The sequence below is a fragment of the Ammospiza caudacuta genome, chromosome 8 (genome assembly GCF_027887145.1).
Source record: "Ammospiza caudacuta isolate bAmmCau1 chromosome 8, bAmmCau1.pri, whole genome shotgun sequence".
In the NCBI taxonomy this organism is placed as follows: Eukaryota; Metazoa; Chordata; class Aves; order Passeriformes; family Passerellidae; genus Ammospiza; species Ammospiza caudacuta.
In genome coordinates this window covers 34,521,895-34,545,317 of record NC_080600.1, presented here as the reverse complement: position 1 = coordinate 34,545,317, position 23,423 = coordinate 34,521,895, and the positions used below count along the sequence as shown (strand labels likewise).

Sequence of the window (23,423 nt, the reverse complement as noted above, 5' to 3'; positions counted from 1 at the left end):
GATAACAGGGAGAAGATTTTCATTCTGGCCTCTGCATCAGTGTTTAGGAGAAATATTCTCCCTGTCAGAAATATCTGTCCAGCTTCAGCCTGATGAAGAATCACTTCTTCAGCCCCCAGCTGGTACCACCCATCCACCCAGTCCTCAGGAGGCTTTTGGCTGTCCTGCATGAAAATTCCTAGAAGTTCTTGTGACCCTGGGTGGCAGAGGGGACCTTCCTGTCCAGCAGGAGCCAGGAGGAGCCCCCAGGGAAGTTTTAATGTCAGGGTACAAGGAGGCTGCATTATCTGGACAAAGCTTGGGCAATGAAGAGGGGGAGGAAGACTCACTGCTGGAATCAAGGCCTCCTCCTCATTTTCCATTTTCAGTATATATCTTTTCAGTGATCTGCTCTGAGACCAGGCAGTAGGCTTCTGCTGTAGGTGCCATAGGTCCAGATGGCTGAGGGTAGTTTTTAACTAATTGGTTTGCAACAAAGCCATGGGATTCAAAGGGAACTGCTGACACTTCTGCATCCTTAGCTTGCTGCAAAGCTGCCAGTTCCTGCCTAGCAGTGCTAAACAAAGCACCTACAGCTGACACTTCTGTGAGAAGCCCGATGAAGGGCCCCTTGCTATTCTCTGCTTTGCATTTGAGTGTTCTGTCAATTCTGACTCAGTTTGCAACCTTTACAAATTCAACCAATTCTTAAACACTTTATCCCTGTCCCATAGAGGGGTTTTCTACAAGCATCTTGCAATTTTCACTGCTTTTCTACTGCCCTCTCCCAAGCATCATGTTTATCACAGATCCACACTTCTGACACCAATTAATGCCACAATCTGGAAGGATTACTTGGCTGGTGAGTCTGCAAAGATTGCAACTGTTTGTAGTATGCCTGACTCTGCCATGCACAAGGACACAGAGGATTTATTACCTATTTTCTCTTAATCATTACAGTTTACTACTATCAAGGCAAGTATAGTTACAGTTGGCAAAACAAGTAGATCTACTCTACAAGATGCTACATATTACTACCAGAAAGCAAACAGGGATTTCCACAGCAGCTGCAATCAATACTAGCATCAAGTCTGTATTCCAGTTTACACAGCCTATGATATACCACCACCTCATGCACAGTTACAGCCTTGCTCAGGCTTCCCCCTGTCCTTTGTCCTGGCAGCCTCCACCTACAGCCCTGCACGTCCACAGCCAGGCTGTGGCTCACACAGCTTATGAGAGAGTGCTCAGAGGGCACATGGGTCATGTAGGAACAGAGAACCAAGACTGAGGACAAAGCCAACCCGGTTTTAATTTCTTGCAGCATTCAGAGCAGTCCTTGTCACTGTGGTACAGACTGACCAAGATCCACCGGCATGGTTACAAACAAATAAACAAGCAAACAAACAAATCATCCAGCATGTCTAGCCCAATCACCAGCCTTCCAAAACAAACCATTCCCTGAGACAGTGACCTCCAAGAGTCAGATCTGAAAACAAACTTCCTCTGGGTGTTTCACATTCCTTTGGTGCTATTCTCTAAACGCAATGTTTGTGTCTCTTACTAAAAAAATCCACAGCAACAGGCTTTCCACATAAACTTAAAGGGAAGTGATTCAGTTATTTTTCTGGGATTAAGTTTCAAATAAATTTTCATAGGCTAGGCTATGGAAACTATAATATGAGCTGTCAGTTAACCATTAATAAAGCAATGTTGATACTGTGACATACAAATAATACTTTTAAGGATGCTGCTGGTTTAACTTGATTGGTTTTAATTCAGCAGTGGGTTTATCAAGATTTTGCAAGGATTTTAAGTCTGAGTAAAGCACTGTATTTATGCAGTTATTTATGATTATGATTTAAGTGCCCTGGCTGGGTTCTCTTGACACAGATACCCACAACCTCCAAGACACAGAGTGGACTTTGCACACAAATATCAACAGCTACGTAACAATTCCTTAGTGGACTTTGCACACAAATATCAACAGCTACGTAACAATTCCTTAGAGGTTCCAGCTTGTGCTGGTCTCACAATTCTCAGGAACTGCTGCTCATAAATAGCAGCAAGTCAGGCAGCTTTCTGCTGCAAGCACTTGGTCACAATCTTATTTCACTATGAAAAGAGTGATTTCCTTACATTCTGTTATAAACCATACTCCAGAATGGGTAAGGATCACAATTTCATATAAATGCCTACTGCCAGTTAACATTAAATTGAGAAATTTAAATATAGCCTTATGCCTCTACCACAGGCTCAATCAGATCACAGAATGAACTGCAAGAGTTTCAGATTCATATATTATGATGCAAATGAGTTTTGTAAATTGTGACCTAGTTCCCATGTTAGGAACAGTTGGGACCAACAGCAGGAACTGTGTGATGAATGCAAGCAGCAGGAGCAAGCAAGGAAATTAACATTTGTTCTTAATTTGAAATGGATTTTTAATCACTTTCAGGTGCCTCAAAGGAAGTGCACACACTTGTTTACTATAATCATTCTGACAGAAGAATGCATATAGGAGGTAACACGTTTTTGTTTCACTAATTGAAATGTTTGCAGCAGTGGTGTCACACGAAGTGCCAGAACACAGCTCTTTCTGGAGGGCACAAAGAAGGGCTGTGAAATGAAGTTTCCCAATTGATCTGTTCCTCAGAACTTGCTTTGTAAAGAAAGGGAGCTGCACGTACCCTCTAAAAGTGACAGGATATTAGATCACATTCATCTTGCCCAATCCAGTTGCTATTTTTTAAGCAGGAGCCTGATAAACTCGCTCTCCAAAGAGCCTGCTCGGGGATTCAGCTCCACGGCTGTCAGCCACATGCTTAAACACGATTCAGCAGAGTTAGTGGAAAATACTGAACTCATGAAATTCTGCTTGTGCTGTAACAGTGAGCCCACAGCAACACACTGTGCTGAGCTTCAGCCTGAGGCAGCTTTCTGATAAACCATTGTTCTAAATGAGCTTTAGAACACTGCTTTAAATGTTAGAATGGCATTTAAATGTTTTAAATACACCCAGCAGCAAGGGTGTAACTTGTTAAAAACCAGACAGATTTTCATTCTGAGGATTATCTAGAGCTGGAAATTATTGGAAGCTGTAAAAACGGCAGAACATTAACGCTCCCCAAAAATAGAGTCTCAGCTCCCTCTGGTGGAAAAAGTAATTTTCTGCAAAAAGGTCTAAGCGAGAAAGTCTTGTTCTGTTACAGGCCTCAGGGCCATGAGATAACAGCAAACAAAATCCTCTGCTCACTCTGAAAGACTGGAACTTCTTACAAGTTGATGTGAAATATCCTATCCCACTGACTGTTGCAGGGTGTCTGATCAGGATACCTCACAATCAACAAGTTCCATCTTCCACAGGGTGGCATTCTCCAGGTGTGAATTATGATACATAATCCTACTGAAGCAACTGATAGCCCCAAGGAAAATAACATACACAACGTTCTAACATTCTCTCCACAACATCTTAAGCCCCACAAGCAGCTGAATCATGAAGGAGCATTTAGTCACTAAAAGAGGAGGGATAAAGCAAAGCCCCCGGATGCCAACCTGTGTCCCTTGGTCTTAGACATCCTGCACAAGTTAAACCAATCAAAAAAAGCCTCCTCCAATCTCCTGTTTTCAAAGACCTGGTGAAGCACTAATGGTAAAAAACAGCACTAATGGCAAGAACCTCACTAAATAGTCGTTCCTAGTCCCAGAACAGAAGGACCCAGCTTTCTGTGTGCTCTGGAACAGCAACAGTCCAGAACTGCATCACCACAGGTTTTTGACTTCTTGCCCAAGAAAATTTTCATTGCTATTTGCACCACATACATGCTAGATATACTTTATCTAAACTAATCATATAAGGTATTTCTATTTCTTTTTATTTACCATGTACAGCGGAAAGTAAAGCCTGCAAGTATTAACAGCTATTGTCACAAGAAGTCTAATAAAGTATATTTTTATTTCATATTAATCAACAGCTCCACTGTAATTAAGCACACAACTAACTGCTCGGACAAATTCTGTAAACAGAATCATGAGCAATTCCTGCAGTCACAGGCACACCAGAATGACTTTTTATTATACTTCTGCCACAGAACAAAGACATATAGAGCCAGTCAATATGAAAATGGTAGCAAAAATATTTATTAAACATAATTCTATTTCAATGTGGCATTAAAACCTGCACTTGCTCCTTGGAAACAGGAGAGCTGAATAAAACTGTGAAGGTGGGGCAGCACATTCAGTGTGCAGATGCAGTTTATTAAGAACATAACAAAATATAATTTCCACAGCCAGAAAGAATTTGAGGTGGGGAAAAGAGACGAAGGCAACAACAGCCAAAAAATACCCTTGGAGTGTTTTGTGCAATGTTTTTCAAACAAGAAATCCCACTAAGGCTAAAAATTTGGCATGAAGTTCTGGGTTCTTACATTCAAATATCAAAAAACAACAATGCCAAGTACAATTTGACCTCTGTGTGTACAATTAAAACAACTCTGCAACAGATTTTTCTCCAAAAGGGCAGTTTTCTGAAGTGTCCACGTATTTAACTAGACCCCTCATGAGGGCTGCAGCTCCATCAGCTTTGCTCACTGGCTAGGGCAGTGTGTGGTTTTGTGGTTTCAGTCTTCTGCAGGAGCACCCAGCCTGCTCAGGTAGCTCTCCCACGCTGCCTTCCTGTACTTCTCTGCTTCCTGGACACGGTCTGAGGCAGCCAGGATGCCCCGTCCCACAATAATGACATCTGAGCCTTTTTCACCAATAACCTCCTTGGGGCTTAGGTACCTCTGTCCAAGGTTATCACCTGAAATACAGACACCATTTCTTTTTGTTTGTACAAAACTGTATGTGCTAAAATCCTTCAGGGAGGTGCTGGAACACAAAACAGGTCCCCCATCCCAGCTCTCACCCTAACAATCCACAAACAGAACCAGAAATTGCATGGCCAACCAAAAAACACAGAGCAAATTTGACAGCCAGCACTCTCCTTTCTCATGGTTTACCTGTTATTATAGATGGAACAGTTACTCAAAGAAGCATCAATCAGGATTACTAAAATAATCCTCAGCTTTCTTAAAGCAGGCAAAACCCCCAAACATTAATGTAAAAGATTCTGATTTCAGTTTAGGTCTCATAAAAATAAAGTATTGCAGAGAAACATATCTCCTCTATCTGCTTCAATGATAACATTTTCAGTCAGCACAAGCCTTTCCATTCACTGATACTGCATCTGTATCAATAGCAAGTGTTTCAGCTGGACTTCTCTATTTGTTGTATGTTTTTTTACTACTACTGAATAGTTTTACATCTGATCTAACACCTATCTGAAGACATTTTACATGTTTTCAGGAATGTGCTTTATGGTATGCACAGACCTCAAAACAAGAAAAGAAGGTTGTATAGCCTGCTCACTGTCTTCCAGGAAAGGGATCAGCATATCAGAAATATGGGAGACAGCCCTTAGTGGGAAACAGACTCCTCCCAGCTGAGAACCAGCATCCAAACCCTCTTCCAAAGCTACTTTTTCACTGGAGACTAGACTGCTTCTGTACTTACAAAAGAAGTGATATTTCAGAAATAAAAATAATAATCTAAAAATATTTCAGAAAAAGTTACCTCCAGTTTGCAGCTGCACTCCTGGGGTTAAGTGAAGAAATTCTGGTTTATTACTAACTCTAGATCCACATATGAATCCAAAAACGAAATCTGAGTTGTCTTCAGCCATCTGTATCTGGAAAAGATCAGTGAACAATTAAAAATGATATACTTAAAACTCAGCTGGCCTAGCAATCTGTTTCTCATCCACCCTATGACACTTTAAGCTGTGTGAAGCAGGGGTATGAAACACCTCTTGTTTTTCCAATGTAAAGTCACTCCTTCCCTCTGGCAGAAAAGTGAATATTATGTTTCTTTCTATGTTATAAATAATACTACAAATGGATTTGAAATAATTAGAAATGCACTGCTTAAAGAAAGAAATGAAAAAAGCTAAGGGGAGAGTGCTAATAGAAAATGCAACGTGTACTAAATTCCCAGTGTGAACTCCGACCACCTCACATCACTGACCTACAGCTGCAACCTTTAAACACCACACAGTCATGTTCCTGAATCTCCAAGGCAAAAACAAACACCTGCAATAGTTAAGAGCTGGAGGGACTTTTGGAAGTGCAAATATTAGAAACACATAAAACCTCCCTGTGACACTTTACAAGCTTTTAACCCGACACAAGACTGCCCACTTACTGCAGCTTTTGTGTATTCACCCGTTGCAAGGGAGCCTTGGGAACTCATCTCTGCCACCAGGAGACAGCCACGCTGGAGAGGAAGACCCACTTCCTTCAGGCCTTTCACAACCCCAGAGCCGGGAACCACGTGGGCATTGACGATGTCTGCCCAGGACGCGATCCTGAACACGCCACCTGAGAACACAGGAAGGAACAGTCCTCAGAAATTGCTAAACAGGGAGACAAGTTAGACAGAAACAGCTGCACACTTTGTCACTGACATATTTAAAAGACAGTTTTACTGCTGAAGCTTGAGTGTTACAAGTTCAGTCTCATTAGACAGTTCTGACAGCTGCCTAACCACCGAGTGTAATCTCGGAGTTTACTCTTCACAAACACTGGTTAGTGTCTCACCTTTAATATTTACTGAGACATTTATGGTAGCCCAGAATTCTGCTGTCACAGTGCTATCTTTATCTTCCCTGATAGCACGCAGATCATAAGGATCAGGAAAGAGAACAGCAGTTCTACAGCTGCAGATGGAGTATCAAAAGAAAGCCATGCTGGGCACACAAGCAGTACAGTAACAGCAGGCAGCAGTTTCTCATGGCACATAACTCAGAAGTACTTACTAAGCACAGCCACAGATTCATAAAAAAGTTGAGGTTGGAAGGGACCTCAGGAGGCCATGCCCTCTCAGCAGGGTTAACTTCAATGCTAGGTCAGATTGCTCAGGGTCTTATCCCCTTGAGTATTTCCCAAGGTTGGAGATTCCACGCTCTCTCCTGGCAACCTGTGCCAGCACTGCAGTTACACACACCAGAGGCAAAGTTATAGTAAATCCAGCTTGATGATAATCACCTTCATACTGGTGTTTCACTGTGTTTCCAATATCTGCAAATTTCCTGTCTTCAAAAATCAAGAATTCATGTTGATCTGCGAGCGCTCTCAACTCCTTTACTACTTCCTGGGTGAAATCATTTAGGATGTCTATATGAGTCTTCAGGATGCAGATGCTGGGGCCCAGGGTGGCAGCTAGCTGCAGCAGCTCCTTGGGGCTGGTGACATCAGCAGAAAGGCACAGGTTGGTTTGCTTCCTTTCCATGAGCATGAGAAGCCTGGCTGCAATAGGATGCACCCCTGGCAGCTGGGCACGAGCACTGAAGCTCAGCTCCTTGCAGAGCCTCTTCCCAGGAGCAGCACCATTCTGAGCCTCAAACACATTTCCCTCTATGAATTTCTTCACCTTTTCAACCACCTCAGCAGCCACTTCTCCCTGCTGCTGGAGAATCTCCAGCACCCCAGACAGGGTGCACACAGAGTGCAGGCGAATTCCGTGTTCCTCTAGCCTGGCCTTCCCACCCTGCTCCCTGTCCAACAGCACTACGGCATCTGTGACTTTCAATCCTTCTTTCTGGAGAGCTTCTGCAGTTTCCAGTACACTGGATCCACTTGTTACCACATCCTCAATGATCAGGCATGTCTCTCCTGGATTAATGGTGCCTTCTATCATCCTCTTAGTACCTGAAAAATAAAAACAAAACACTCCACCAAATTAGGAAAGGTTGGACAACCCAAGAAAACCTTAGTAGAATCAAAACTTTATTAGATGATACCACTTATCACAGTTCTTACCACAGCTCACTCACTGATCTGTAATTCAGTTCATAAAGACTGTTACTTCTCCAAGCTGATAAAATACTACTTTTATGTTTCCAGTAGTTATATTCCATAGAAAAACTGATACACTGTTAACAGCACAAATTCCAATGTTTCAATAAGATGACAAAAGTTTAGTATTGCCATGACTTGAAAGCTTAGACTTACAAAGTTATTCTCTTGTTATTTAAAACATCTTTAAGGCTACAAAGTTATTCTCTTGTTATTTAAAACATCTTTAAGGCAGCCAAGTAATTGGCACTCTTCAGCATGTCTCGTTTTCCACAGGCAGCACAGTGCACTTGATATGCCTGTTAGAACAACTAGAAGCAGTAAAGCCTCAAGTGCCTTTGTCCTAACTAACAACAGGCACGAATCCATGAAAGGCCTCCTGGGGGCAGCGACAAAGGGATGCCTGGCTTTCCCAGGAGCAGTTAATCGCTGTCACAACTGGCTTGTGCTTCACAAGAAGGAACAGCAAACGTTTCCATGGCTGTCCCAATGCCTGACACAGGAGCAGCTTTTAGCTTTGACAAGTGCACTTTCTAATTACACACTGTTGGAAGAGGATGCATAGAAATCCAGTTATATGGCAGGTCAATGCTTCAATCTGCTCTCCCACATCCTTTATCACAATCAAATAAATGGTTCATTGAGTAGAAAAGGGACTGCTGCTCACCTGGCTCACTGACTACAGGACCACAGCATAAGGAAAGAAAAAGGGGTTTGAGAAATAAATGAAGAAGAGACTAGAAAGGTTCCTTTTGGTGTCAATATGCAAAGAGCTCTGTTTGAGAGTGAAATGTGGCTCTGGTCTCAGCATGCTGGAGAATCTGAGTTATAAATCCTCATTTCTGGATGAGGCCACTAACCCAGAACCATAGCAAGGGTAACAAGGAAAAAAAAATACATTGGTACAGAAAAGAAACAAACTCTCACAAACAAAACCAAAGAATCAGAAAACACCCTTCAAGAGTCTCCAAATCTCCTACAGCAGGACTAAAGCTGCAGGCTAAACAGCAACCAGCTGGGAGAGGCTGATCAGGCTGGAATGCTGTGGGAGGTTTGCTTTAGGGGCAAAGGGCCTGCTTAGTAAATTGCAAGGGTAACCTTAAACTGGGAGATGCTGTGCCTTACAAAAGAACCACAAGTTACATAAAGTCATTTCCCAAACACGGTAAATTGCAAACTCTTGATTTGAAGGCTTTACCGTAGTCTTTTGCCTCCTTCCTCCGTATGAGCATGGGCACCTGATTTTCGGAGCAGATGATGGTGGCGAGCGGCAGCGCCGTGTACGGAACGCCGCACACACAGTCGTACTGCAGCCCCGCATCCTGGGCTGCCCGGAAAAGGAGTCCTGCAACCTGGAAAGGAAAACCAAACGCTTCTTAAGAGCCAGGCTGGAGCAAACGTGACTAAATCAATGAACGACCCGAGAGCCGACCGTGCGGGAGCCGCGGCAGCGCTGCCGATCCCGCTGCCCCCAGGCCGTGAGGGAGCCGCCACCCCGAGCACACGCGAGGCCCGGGCGGGTCCGGGACTCCCCGGGCCGCACCTGCCGCAGGAGCCGCGGGTGGGACACGAGGCCGCGCAGGTCGATGTACACGGGCGAGGAGCGGCCGCTCTTCAGCACGAAGTGCCCGAAGCGCAGCGCGCCTGCCCCGCTCAGCGCCGCCGCCACGGCCCCCGCGGGCCCCGCCGCCATCGCCGGGCCCGGCGCACGGAGATGATGCGGAGCGGGAGGGGCGCGGGGCGGGCACACGTGTGACACACGGGAGGCGGTGTGGCCGTCCCGCGTCCCCTCCCAGAGGCGGTAACCCCAGCTCCACCACCCCGGGGTCCGTGTGCCCCGTCCCGCGTCCCCTCCCTGCGGCGGGAACCCCAGCTCCGCCACCCCGGGGTCCCTGTGGCCGTCCCGGATTCCCTCCCTGAGGCGGCAGCCCCTGCGCCATCCCGGCCCTGCTCCCTGAGGCCCGCTGTCCCTCCACGATTCCCCGTTCTCTCGTCACCCCATTCCCCGGGAAGCAGAAGCCGCCGGTGCAGAGTGTTTGGTGTGACCCGAGGGTTTCTCGCCGTGCCGGCTCCCCGGGTGGTTCCCAAAGGCCGCTCGGTGGATGCAGCCAGGGTGACAGTCCCTTGGGCTGGGTCCCTGAGAGATCCCCCCGAAAACATGGGCTGAATAAAGCCCTCAGCCAGCCCCGAGTCTCCAAGGCCTCGCTCAGAAAAATGCCACATGTGTGAAATAAGATTGACCCGGTCTTCTCTGAATAATTTTATTTAATCAAAAAAGCCCAGAAACGGAGTCTTGAGTATACTCTGTTTATGGGAATGCAAGGACAGGAGATGTACAGGTTGAAGCTACATCTGTAGATGATCATATATACTGCAGAATAGTAACAACAACATGGGACAGCAAGTAGTCACCTCACAACAGTACACATGAGTGATTAGACTTACAAAGGAAATATTTACAAACCTGCCTTTACAAACCGACATTGTGTGCATACAAAATGAAATACGCAATAAAACTGAAGATACATTTAAGGCAGACCAGCAATACACTGAAATAATTAAGGCTGTGGAATTACTTTGCACCTTGAAAATGCTGAGCTGTTAGTAATACTGTTTCTTTTTTCCTCCTTCAGTGGATTGTTGCTAGGATTAAAAAGCATCAACACGTTCCAACTGTTTGCTCTTATCTCAGTGAATAAGTCTGAGATTGATTTTTTTTTTTGCACTTGCTATTGCATTTGCTTTCCAAAAGTTATCAGCAAATTGACCTCAGTGGCAGAGCAGTGTTGAACAGTTTAGTAGAAAGAGAAGTAAAAGCACCAGCATCAGAAGTTGGACATGAAGGTGAAATATGGCTTGAGTAGAGAAGATGTTGGTTTTCACTAGCTCCATAATAAAGACTACAGTTACAGCAAACATTCAGCATCCTGACGCTATGGAAACACTCAGCACTACACAGATCCCAGAACGAGAGTACATCACTTGATGGCAGTGTGCAGTCAGCCTAGTAAAATGGGATTTGACTTTGTTTCCTTGGGAAAGCACCATTTTCTGATGGGACATGAGTGAATGAGCTCAAAAAAACCCCAAGCCCTGTGTTAGAGGGGAATCCACCTCTGCTGGGAAAGGAACAAGAACAAAAAAAGGTAGTGAACCCCTGTGCATGTAAATTTTCTGCTAGACGTTTATGTGCACAGAGAAGCCTTTACATCTGTCTCTGAAGTTTATATTATCCTAGGTTACTTGACACAGTCCCCCCATGGCAAGGGCATTAAAATAGTGCTATATATAGTCAGGCTATAATGTGTGGCTCTGCATTCAGCCTTTATGCACAGTATCTGTAGCACAGCCTAATGGCATTGTCAGAAATACCAATGAACTCCACTGAAGCCACAGCCTCAGGGACAGCTGAGGGCACAGACTGTCTCAGCATTAACTTAGAAGTAAAAAGATACATGTTTCTGGAAAAACCCAATCCATAGTCTTTTAAAAAGAAAAGGCAATAAGACTAAATGAAACTTGTTGGCATCACTGAGAAGAGAGAGACATATTGTAAATTTTAAAGCCTGGAGTGCTTTGAAATACTGAAGTTACAGCCCTGGGCTGGCTGTGTGTCACCCCAGCAGTGCCATGCATGGGGGGGTTGGCAGCCTGGGGGTACCTGGGGCGTCCCCCAGGGCAGCCACACCTGATGGGGGCTGGCAGTTTACATGGCCAGCAGAATTCCTGCCCTGGCCTGGCTGCTCCGAGTGCAGCAGAGAGAGAGGTGAGTTAACTTCTCATTGCACATTCATTAAATGAAGCCATCTTAAGTAAGGAGCCCTCCATGTCACCGTGTCCTCTGGGCTCTGTGGTGTCACCAGCCCCATTGCTGCTGCCCTTCTGTCACCCAGCACCTGGGGACACTGTGAGCCACACTTTGCTGTCAGAGCAGGGCAAGAGCACTGTGGAGGTGTCTGATGGCAGTGGCTGTGTGCACAGTGCCACTCCACACAGCTTGTGGTGCACTGCTGTCAGGATTCCTGCTGGTCATCCTGGATGGTTGGAAGCTGCTGGAGAAGTTAAAGGGGTGCAGCTACCACCACACTTTCAAGCCATCTTGGGAGCACCCTGAGTGGTACACAGCTGCAGGTGGAAATCTTCCCCTTGGGGTTTTATATTGTCCGGGGAGCTTCGCTGAGAAACTGTGTTTGTTACAGACAGTATTTCATGCACCAAAAAATCCAGTCATTGGAGAATGCTACACAGGGGGTTGGCTGTGGGGCTTCTCACTCAGCAGGGGCACTCCAGGTCTACTTACTCAGCTTCTGTAATCTCTTTGCAATGGAGTTACAGTTTTCAACAGAGTTACAGGACCTGTTGTATCTCCAGAGGCACCACAGGTTGGCTGAAAAATACTTGGAAAGAGCAAAGTCAGGATAGTTCTCTGCATTTATCAAAGGGCAATACTGCATGTCAAATTGGTATTATTCAGGCAAAAGCAAGAAGGGTTGGTAATCACAAATGTTTTATGGAAGTTTTAACTGGTTCAAGTATTCCTGAATAGGCTGTAAGAAGAATGGTGTCCAGGAAGAGGTGTTCTAACATGAATATGGAAAAAGCAAAACCACAAAAGGTAGTAACTCCAGAACATTCAACATGATCAGAATTCAGCACCTCCAGCTCTCTCAGCAAGGAGTCTTTTTGAATTTGAGCACCAGTACCTAAATATATATCGTCTCTCTTTCAGCCTTTTGGGTTTTCTTTTCTGTTATTTGATAGCAATGAGAGGCTTAAATATTACCTTAAACAGTCCAGCTTTTTCCCTCTGTGCATTCAAAGGGTCTGCTGTTGTAGTTTGACATATGAATGCAGGATGTAGGAAAACAAAATGCTAAATAACTCCAAATTTCATGTGATACACGAGAATTTGTTTGTATTAATGCCAAGCAGAAAGCCTGTGGTTCAAACTGTACCCATGGGCCTAATAAAAACTGTGGGTTTTACAGACCACACTTCCACAAACATTTTTTTAAGGGCAGCACAATCACAGCACAAAGAGCCAGCTTTGACAAATAGGAAGAATTACAGACAGTCCTGTAGTGAGAAAGTACCTGAGGCTGGTGGTAATTAGAGACCCCCTTGACTGCTGTCTGTATTCAGTTGCTAAGAAATTGCATACTTTGCACTGTTGCTCAGGATGAGAGTCTGGTCTTTATCTAAGAGGTGCTGCTGGATTGCTTAGAAAATCAGCTGCTGCTCTAGCGAGGAACTGAGATAGGTTCTGGATGATTTTCAAAAAGCTTACCCTTCTGTGAACACTTGTCTCTTTCAAACCTTTCCACACCCCCTCCCTGCGTTAGATCTCTCACAGAACTGCTGCTGACTCTGCTGAGGCACCTGGGCTCACCCTTCTGCCCCTGGCTTCCCCACCTCAAGGGCTGTTCTTTGTTGCACACACTCAGCCTCGAGCACTGAGGGTTTTTGCTGTGCCTCTTCCCCTCTAACGAAATACTGACCACTCTGGTGTAGTGACAGAGCAAGCACAAAGAGAAGGGCCAGGTCTCCTCCCTGCTGTGAAAGGGACCTTGGAGGTGGATCAAAAAAGGGCTGTCAGAGCCCTGAGAATTTAACAGTACTTGCAGGGTATCTCCACCCACCACTGGCAGAGACAGCGCTTGCTCCTGCAGGCTCACAGTGCAGTTACTCAGATGGTAAATGAGTTTTGACTCTCTCCATTGCCAGAGAGTCTATATGAGCACATGTGGTCAGATCAAGCCCTTTTCCTTAGGAAAACCTTTGGTAACAACTGCCAATTTCCCATTACAGACACACAAATGGTACTCAGCACCGAGACAAAGTCCCCACATGCCAGGGGAAAAAATCTCTTTGATTGTAACCCCACAAGGCTGTAGAGCTTTGTGGTGTGGCAGTAGGATGGGGAAGCCTCAGATGGTTTCCCCTTCCAGTCCCATTTCTAGAAAGGAAGATTTGGCCAACCTACAAACTGCTGATTTGTCACTGCAGACTCCCTATGTTGGTTATACTTAAGGCTGGCTCCGTCACTGTAACATCAATATGATGATGTTGCAACTTGGCTTGCAAGAGGGAAATGTTTTAATTGTGAATATTATTTTTTTATTACAAATTAGGCTTTGGACATAAAAATATCCTCATGAATGCTTTGGTTATGAGGTGCTAATGGTGGCTGAGCGATATTTACAAGTTTGGAAATGAAACAAATGACATGCTTTAAACACTGAAAACGATTTTCAAGCTGTAAGCACAAGAATGAACTCACCACTCCTACTGCACTCTGAAAGGCCTAGATGGACTTTGGGCCAAGCAATTCTGAAGCTAGAAATGGAACAGGATCCTTTATATTTATATATATTTATATCTATGATACAATATATGTATACTGAAAACCTGTGATAGAAAAAATTGTCTTCATCACCATCGTCATCTAGTTTACAGATACTGCAAAAATTGGACTCTGCCTTTTCTCAATGCACAGGTTTTGCAAAAGATTTCTGTACAATGTGTATAAAATGCTTTTAAAAAACCCACCATAGTCCCATTGTGCTTAATCAGAACCAGCTGTATGCTCCAGTGAATTCATTGCCTCAATTGTAGCTCTGAAAGGTGCTGCACGTTGACTTCACACAGCAGAAAGCCCAAGGAGGGGCTTCATGGAGGATTTTGGTCTGAGCACTATCATGCAACATGAATGTTCCTAAGCCACACCACCATGGCAGCTGATCCAGCAGTGACTGGAGCCTGATCCAGCATGTCCTATGCAGGCAAAGTCCCCACTGAAATCATGGCAGACCTGGGCAGATGGGGCATGAGAAGTCTGACTGATAACCTGGAGCAGGCTTGCAATGATTTCAGCAAAAACTGACCGGTCCAGTTCTGCAGTACGTGCTAAGGTCAGCCTGGTCTCACTCCCCCCCACTATCCTACTTCTAGTCTTTTGTACATTTTGAATTCAGTTCAGCAAGATCAAGAGGATTTCTTGTAAGGCTGCCTCACAAAGATTAAGGCAACTGCAATTTTGGCTCTCATTCCCCGTTGGTGTTTGCTTCCTGCAGTCCTTTTTCGGCAGTGGATGTGTCCCTCACGTGCCCCGAGAGAGGGAGCGTGTCCCCGCTGCTGTCACCCCCTTGGCCTTGGTCCCATTGCCACGTCTGCAGTGATTCTCACCCTGCAGCTGGTGAAAAGCAAACGCCGAACACGGGATATGTACAGAGGGATCCGCGCGCTCCCGGCGGCGCTCCCGGCGGCGCTCCCGGCCCAGGCTCAGGAGCAGCAGCGGAGGGCCTGTGGATGGAGGCACTACGTGCCCGGGCTCATCCTGCTCAGCAGGAAGCTCTTGACGCTGGGCACCGGGAGCACGTCGTACTGGTGCCGGCGGCGCTCGATGAAGGACGCCAGGCGGGAGGTGTCCAGTGGGATCTTGGAATAGCTGCCATTGTGCGGCTGCAGCCACGGATGCTGTAAACAAGTGGCTGCTGTCGGCCTTCTCCTGAAGTCTTCCTGCAGGATAACGTTGATGAAATCCCTGGCGGCGTGGCTCACATCGGAGAAGTACTCGTGTGGGAAGCTGAAATCCACTCTACACACATTGATGCAAGTCTCTTCTTTGCTTTCATCCAGGAACGGAGAGACACCGCTTAACATGACGTAGGTGAGGACCCCAATGCTCCAGATATCCGTGCTCAGGGAGACAGGAAGGCCTTGGATAACTTCAGGGGCTGCAAACTCTGGGTTTCCAAGGAGGTGGTGGACATGGTAATGACCTGTGATCTGAACTGCATCTTCCAAATCAATGATCTTGACTCGAGGCACTGGGATTCTCAAATCGATGAGCAGATTTTCTGGCTGTTGAAAAGACAATGAAATAAACTTAATCGTAACTATATTTTGGCAAATAAAATATGTAGGATTCATGTAGGCTTAATAGTTAATCAAAACTTGCATGTAATTACATGTGCAAGGGAGAGATCAGGAGAGTGAATGATAAGGAACCGGCTCAGCTGCTGCTGTTTGCTCTAAATTCAGAACAATGCTGCAGTTGCAATGACAAGATCCTCCTTTGCACCAGGGCAACACACTGGGATTTTGCACTTTGTCCCAAATACTTACAGTTTATATTCCCAAACGAATCTCTGCAGATTAAGAGCACTGACGGATTTTTAAATTTTAATAAGACTTATATATATCTGATCAGTTTATTTAGATTCCATTTGTTCAGCTGACAGCTGGCTAAGTAAGTGTGCATAACTTGCAGCAGAAATGTTCTTCATGAAGTAAATGTTCTATTTTGAACCCACTACCCTGGGAGGGACTGGTGTGTGCCATTACTGTTGCTATCAATTGATATGGAGTTCCCCTACATACACCAGGACACAGTCATGCTTTCCAAGACAGTAAAATTACATTTAATCCCAGTTGGTTTTCTGTCTGTTTTAGCAGCTCTCAGTATTTAAGGTCTCCCTCTCAGTGAGAGATACTAAGCATTACCTATACACACTCTTCTGGGGACTTAACATGGATTATCCTTCCTTTGTTGGCTCTGAAATGATGTCTGAATTTATTTCTTGCACCCTTCTAGATGCTTTTTTCTCTCCCTTAACCTCATGCATATTTTACTTCTGCCTTATGGCATATATATATATATATATATAAAAAGCAAAGTTAACTGGAACATGGCTGTTCCAGTCTCTTCACTTGCTCATCCTGGGACAATACAATCCATGGACAGGTCTGCTGTCACTACCAGTGCATCTCCTGCTTCCCACTTAGCAACAGAAGGTACTTTATTTAGCATCCCTCATTCAGGGAACTGCAGAGAGGTCACAGAAAATTAGCTTCCCACCTGGTTTCTTTGTTTATGATCAAACAGAGAATTCTTTGCAGTTTCTTACCTTAGTAATACCTACTTTTGACAGGTCATATAAATAAAGCAAAAAATACAAACAATTGCATAGAAAGAAACCAAGATGATTTAGCCTTTTGTGTCTAATTCTCATATAAGGTCCTGTACAAATGGAATTTTTTTGTAGGGGTAGAGGCAGCAGAAGAATGAAAGTATCATTTCATCTGACATGCCTGGGGCTTATAGAGATGAGAATAAACCTCCCTGAAGCTGGATTGTCCACTATATAAGAAAGTTAAATTTATCCCTCATTCCCTATTTTTAATTGTCATTTAAGTCTACAAAGTGTTATAGATTATCTGATATCCCTGGCAACGGCAACCAGAATCGATGTTGCAGATCACAAAACTTGAAACACTTGATCAAAATTTCAGTGGCTAATTCTCTGTCATCCAAGGTAACTGGGATGCTGGGGAGGACAGGAGAACAATGCCAAATCCAGGATAGTACAGTGCCTCCTGCCATGTGTGCTCACAAAAGCAGGTACAAGCTGCACTAGTCTGAGTGTGACGTTAGAGAATACCCCAATTTCTCCTCCACAGTGCAACTTGTCCTTTGTTCTTCTCTGAACCCTTCCTTGGGTGTATTTCCCACCCAGTTCCCCTCTCAGGCTGTCCAGCACAATGTAGTGTGCTGCTTTCCTTTTCCTTTGCCCCTGGCAGCCTGGCACAAACCAGCTCTGCCCTGGAAGGTTGGTGGCTGAGTGTGAGCCCAAACCAAACTCCATAGAATTGTTCACAGGTTCCCTTCAGACAGGTGCTAGTGACATCTCACTCTTGTCTCTCTGACATCCTCCTTCCCCATCATTAAATCCAGAAAGCTCTTGGGGACAAACCAGGGAATCAAGGGAAAAGGTGCATTTCTTGTCTGAAGGCAGAGACCTGGTGCTGCAGGTCAGTAACTCCTTTCTCTGATCAGCAGCTTGTCCATTTAGTGATCATCTCCGTGGGGTACAGCCTGCACCTCCTCCCTGTCTGTACAGCTGGGAACTCTCTGTTCCAGGGCACAGAACAGCATCATTCTCATTTGTTCCTACCTTTATGTCCAAGTGAGCCACTCTGCAGTTGTGGAGGTACTGCAAGGCTTCCATGGTGTCTCTTATATAGAAGGCCACCTTCTCCTCCATAAGCTCATCGTGGTTCATCAGATAATCCAAGAGACGGCCGTCATCCATCCTGCAAACAAACCAAACCAAACCCTGTGCATGAAACATCACATGGCACCTCTAGGAACAGTTAATGTCTGAAAACAAAATTTTGTGACCTAAAAAAGGGAGGAAAATTAAATGCAAGATCTGATGAGTATTTAATGATATCTCAGGATACTGCAGGCCATGAAGTGGTAGAATGATTAATCCTCAATTGCTATCTCCAGTCCTTGACAAATTTAGCAACACTCTTAAAGTAAACTCATTTGCTTAAGGATGGATTCAATAGACAGAGACAATCCCTTTGGAAGCAGAACTTCTTAATTATTTGGATCCATCTATTTATTTACAGAGCTAGTTACATAATTGGAGAAAAAAATCATTGACATTTTCAGCTGGTAATATTTTCTGTGGGAAAACTAACCCAATAAAAGTTTTCCACCTAGTTTATTTATCTGTACAAACAAACAATGAAATAGCCCAAATATACTTTGTTGGATATACCATAATAAAGCATTTTGGAGTTTGGTTGCTGTTTTTCTTACGGGACAAGCATGGCTGCTACACAGGTTTTTTCACCAAAAGGTATTAGAATGATGAAGGCTTTGACCTAGCTGAAACACTTTTACTCAAATGTAAAATGTGGACAAAACTGCCCAAGTTGGTCTGATACTTTTAAGGGGCACAAATTGCCCAAGTTCACCCAAGTAGAAAGCAGTTTTATTTGTCCCTCTTAATCTTACTCCCTGTAAAGAAAAGGCAGTGCAAACTCTGCAGAAAATGGCTATTTCATTTGACATCTCAATCCATAAAATCTTGTTCCTGCTGAACTCAGGGTGATCTTTATGCTTGGCTTTAATAGGATTCCTACCCAAATCTTAAATCCCAGCTCTGTGTACTTACAGCTCCAAAACTAAGATGTAAGAAGTAGGAGACTCGTAGGTATCGTGGATAGTGATGTACTGAGGATGCTGTAAGTGTTGTAACAAAGCTGCTTCATGTGCTGCCTGCTCTTTCTTTTTCATTTTTTTACTAATGAATTTTACAGCAACATCTTTCCGGGTGGCTTTGTGGACACATTTCTTTACTATGGAGAATCGACCCCTGAAATTATAAAGAAAACAAAATAATGAGGTGGCTTCATGAATAAATCATGCCTAGTTTTTAGCACAATAACACAGTGATTTTCCAAGTGGTTTTTTTTTTGATTCATCACATTAATATTTCACAAGGCATCAGATTTAACAAGTTGTTCATAACCTTTTCCAACAAAGGCCCTCTGTCTCTTACCCTGGGTGTAGAGATTCTTTGGGGATTAGCAAACACTGAGAGCAAACGGTGTCACTTTGCTTTGTGCAGCCACACTGATATCCTCTAACAACCTCCCCTGGGTTCAATTTGCTGCTACTTTTACAGGTTCTATCTCCTTTTATTTTAGCTGTGGGTCTCCCTTGTCCAGCTGTTTTACTAAAGAGACCAAACCTTCTCAAACAACTAAAAGAAAACCCATGTTAAATAATCACTGTCCTACCATTCTCTCTCATTTTTTCAGACACACAGTAAGAAATTAGGAAAAAAGCTATCAGGGAAGCATTTAGGAAACTCCTACAGACCATAGTACCATTCCTGAAAGTAAAACCACACAGTGAAACCATGAACTTGAGCTCTTAGTAATACATCCCAGTTTTTTACAGAACCAGAAGGACTCCTGCCCTTTCAGCCCCAGAATTGTCTCTGACATCTGAGCTGAAGAAATAATTGCATTAACCTGAATTATTTGCATGCCCCTTATCTGTTATCTGTGGAGAGGACAAAGGGCTGACAAAATGTGCAGCTCTTATTTAGGCTCTGTTCAACTCACCCTCCCAATCAGCAAAGATATGTCAGTCATAGGCCCAAGTGTTTTGACAAACTCAGTCTTCGGGGTTAAGCTTATCCAGAGCCAGTAAATCATCATGACTTCAAAACAGGACCTCAAATCAGGGATGACAGAGAAGATACCAACTGCCAGAGAGTTGGCTGCCTAATTGCTCACCAGTTTGCCAATCTGCAATTCTCAAATTAGAATTTATCTTGAAAAACATAATCTATTCAGTATTTTCATCAGTATCTTATCTTTGACAAGAGCAGCAGCTTTCAAGCTAACTACAAAAGTAACCTAAACTCCTCACCAAGGAAAAAGCTTCAAGCCATATCCAAAGCAGTGATAAGCAGGGTTAGCATTACCTCCCAATCTCATGCAGCTCTGCATAGGCAAGGTCAAAGTTTTCCTTCCATGAAATAGTGGCACCATCAGCAGCAGAATCTTTGAGAGAACAAAGAACATTCAAGAAGGTATAAAGACAGTTTGCTGTGGACTATAAACAGCATATTTGAAAATTATGTGAGACTTTATTATTAAAACAGGAAACATTATCACTAGGAGTCCAGTTTCCTACTGCTCAGGCACAGCTCCTGTGTGCTGGACCACTAAATGCCAGAGCTCCCCAGGGGAAGGTATGGATAAAGAGGGCACAAAACTGTCCTTGCAGTTTTGGGCTGAAAAGGGCCTCAGAGATGGGGGTAGAGCTATGCTGTGTGAGCTCCTGCTTCTTGCAGCACCAGCTGTCCAAGCCAGTCACAGACCTAGCTCCACACCAGGGTTGCTAAAACATGGGAAAAGTGGGCTCTGCTCACAGCACTTGAGAGTGAGCTGTGCCCCAAATTCCTGCAGCACTGAGTGTTGGGCATTGCCTCCATCACAGCATTCCCATTCCAGCTGCATTGCTCAAGGGGGGATATTTACCATGTGGAACTGCAGCCCCCAGCTGGGGTGCCCACCAGAAGCTGCAGCTGTTGCTAACATTGCTGGAAAGGCAGGACAAACACCAGCCAGGACATGCAGCCCACTGGGCAGAGATAAAGACAAGAAATAGTTTGGGATAGAAAGCAGGATCCTGCTTGGAATCTGCAATAGCCTCTGTGGCAGAGACAGGCTCTGAGCCTGGATGGAGGTGAAGACACAAAAATCCTTTCTGGAGCCAAGAACTAGCTCTGAGCACCTCCCATGATTTCTCTTACATCCTAGTTGGTCCAGGATCCCAGCTTTTATCAGGACCCATCCAAACAGACCCCACAGAGCCCAGGTGTGTTGCCTGTGCCTCAGTTTCCCCCGCAGCCGCACTCACCGTACTCCGGGAGCCGCACGAACTCGGAGGGCTCGCTGGGCAGGCTGATCCCCCAGGGGTTGCTGGCACTCACTCGGAACTGGTACTGGCAGCCTGGGGACAGGTCCTCGATGACCAGGTACGTGTCCAGAGTTGAGGCTACTGACTGCTGCCAGACCTGCGAGCCTGTGGGACACAGGGAGAGAGGGGGAGCTGAGGGGAGCGCTCGCTGTGTGAGCTCAGGGCTGAGGCTTTCTCTGCCCAGGTTAGGCAGTACCCTGGGAGGGTAAAATCTACAGGGTTTTAAGGGTGTTACAGCAGACTGTTAAACCAGAAATGGATCACAAGAAGCTATTTTGTCTTGCAGCCACCTTCCCATCTGGCTAAATGAGAAAAGAAGGAAATGGCCCTCAGTTGACTCAGGATAATGATGGGAAATGCTCAGCCCAGGGACAAGTTGATCTCTCCAACACTGTAGCTGTGGCTGTGAGCTACAAGTGATGTCTCAGGACAGTGTGATAAGACAGAAGAGGAGGACTGGTTTATGACAGCTCTGTTCTGAAAGAAACAGTAGCAGAAATACTGCAAAAACCCCAGGCAAGTGAGATAAAACTGAGACAGGGCATCAGTGCAATCCAAATGCTTTTGCAGATGAAGATGTGGTGGCTACAGTGAAAGCTGCAGCTGCAGGAGGAAAACCAGCTTTATGACACAACACAGGAAGCTTGCAGGTGAGCAGAACTGCAGCAAAGAAATGTGTGACTCTGTCATGTGTTTCTGCTCCTGTCAAACCCAGCCACTGCCTAACATGTGGCAACCAAAGGGCCAGTACTTACTCATCTGTACAGGATCAGAGAACAGAAAATGACCCCTGGAACACAGAGCCCTGTCACAGATGGAGATTTCTTCAAGAATACATAAATTTTTATCTTATTTTAGTAAGTTCAGGGCATTTTACCCCTATGTTATTTAACATGACCCAATCATTTTGTGTGTCCTGTGGACAGATTCTGATTTCCAGGTTTCACAAGGTCATGGCCGGTTTTACAAGAGTCAGTTTTACCTTTGCAGTGGAAGGAATACGGAAAACACTGCTGGGTTTTTTTATTTTTTATTTTGGTGGTAGTTCTTAATAAGGAACTTTTATTCTTTTACAAAAATGCCAGTCACTGATGGCACAGTGACGGTCAAGATAAAATATTCACTAGGAGAAGGCATTAATATGATGGAGTGATTAGGTTTGGACACTTACTAAAATGGGGTAGGATTTTTTGAAGGATAAAGGGGGAAAAACAGAGGCCATATGCCTAAGGCAAGGTTTACTGCCAGGGACCCTCACACCTTTGCAGGAGGAATGCAAAAAGGGTTGTGAATCATTTCAAATGCCCTTTTCAAGAGCAAATGCCTGTGCAAATTGGGAAAACAGTGCATTTAATACCTACCTAATTCTTCAGGGGAAATGCATGGTTGGATTTAAGAAAAAATGGATTTCAGAGCTGAGCTTGAAAAGTATGCAGGGATCTGCAGCTTTTTCCAGATCAAAAAAAAAATGATGAGGCTGATTTGGTTTTGCATTTCTGGGAAGCATCCACCAGAAAGGATGGTGGTAAAATGCAGATGATAAAAAGATGCCTTAGTGATGGATATGTTTTAGCTTAGCACACTTTACTTGTTGTAAGGGACCAGAGAAAATAGAAAGGTCTGTAATATATGAGAGGCTGGACTGGATGATGGAAGGGCTTCTTTCTGCCTTAGGCTTTGAGATCTGTAAACTACAATTAGTGGCACACCAGTGGTGACAAGAATGCTTTTGTGACCTGTTGTGTCATAAAGGAAACCTACCTTGCTCTCAGTGTCACAGCCAGCAAGCCCAGCTCACACACTCACCTTCTTCTCTGTACTCCACAGTGTAGCCTGAAATGGTGCAATTGCCTGTACTGCTTGGGGGCAGCCAGCGCAGGATCACAGAGGTGCAGCTTCTCTCCTGAGCAATGGGGCGGTTTGGGGCAGCTGGCACACCTTGGGAAGAGAGAGGAAACAATACCAAATCCAGCATCACATCAGTAAGTGCTAGTGCTTTATTCAGAAGATCAGGTGTATCAGGTACAGCAGGTCACTAGAGGACAGCTGCACCTTGTAGAGGGGCTTAACTAAGCAGCAGGTGAGGAGTCAGCTACCTCTGAATGCCCAAAGATGACACAAGCAAGGCATTCAGATTTTCTTCTGTGTGTAGGCTGCTTTGTGTGCTTGGGACCAGACTGACAAATGACCAGCAATCCTTCTGTGCTTTGCTTAGGGCTCCCTTCAGCACAGGAGTAGTTAGTCCAGCCACTGACTTG

The 23,423-nt window shown here is 44.7% G+C and overlaps 2 protein-coding genes across 2 annotated transcripts in view; both read right to left on the bottom strand.

Moving 5' to 3' along the window:
* Positions 1–3,961: 3,961 nt before the first annotated feature.
* Positions 3,962–9,566, bottom strand: UMPS (uridine monophosphate synthetase). Its single transcript, XM_058809663.1, has 6 exons — positions 9,415–9,566; positions 9,070–9,223; positions 7,062–7,724; positions 6,220–6,395; positions 5,593–5,707; positions 3,962–4,780 (listed from the first exon to the last, which is right to left on the bottom strand). Exons 1-6 carry the CDS (start codon positions 9,562–9,564, stop codon positions 4,599–4,601), a joined length of 1,440 nt encoding a protein of 479 aa, XP_058665646.1. The 5' UTR covers positions 9,565–9,566; the 3' UTR covers positions 3,962–4,598.
* Positions 9,567–10,131: 565 nt separating this feature from the next.
* The window catches only part of KALRN (kalirin RhoGEF kinase), a 466,558-nt gene continuing 453,266 nt past the window's right edge, over positions 10,132–23,423 (bottom strand). Inside the window, exons 56-61 of the mRNA XM_058809387.1 lie at positions 22,972–23,103; positions 21,106–21,270; positions 20,165–20,243; positions 18,842–19,042; positions 17,828–17,966; positions 10,132–15,734 (exon numbers count right to left, since the gene is read on the bottom strand). Of these exons, the coding sequence (XP_058665370.1) occupies positions 15,189–15,734; positions 17,828–17,966; positions 18,842–19,042; positions 20,165–20,243; positions 21,106–21,270; positions 22,972–23,103 (1,262 nt within the window). The 3' untranslated portion in view covers positions 10,132–15,188. The remainder of the gene's footprint in view (positions 15,735–17,827; positions 17,967–18,841; positions 19,043–20,164; positions 20,244–21,105; positions 21,271–22,971; positions 23,104–23,423) is intronic.

What these genes read in the sequence shown, in the direction of transcription:
- UMPS (XM_058809663.1), bottom strand. Translation starts at nt 9,564, where the DNA reads ATGGCGGCGGGGCCCGCGGGGGCCGTGGCGGCGGCGCTGAGCGGGGCA. An exon ending in ACCCGCGGCTCCTGCGGCAG is followed by an intron (nt 9,224 to 9,414) that starts GTGCGGCCCGGG and finishes TTTCCTTTCCAG; the next exon opens with GTTGCAGGACTCCTTTTCCG. An exon ending in GAAGGAGGCAAAAGACTACG is followed by an intron (nt 7,725 to 9,069) that starts GTAAAGCCTTCA and finishes TTTATTTTTCAG; the next exon opens with GTACTAAGAGGATGATAGAA.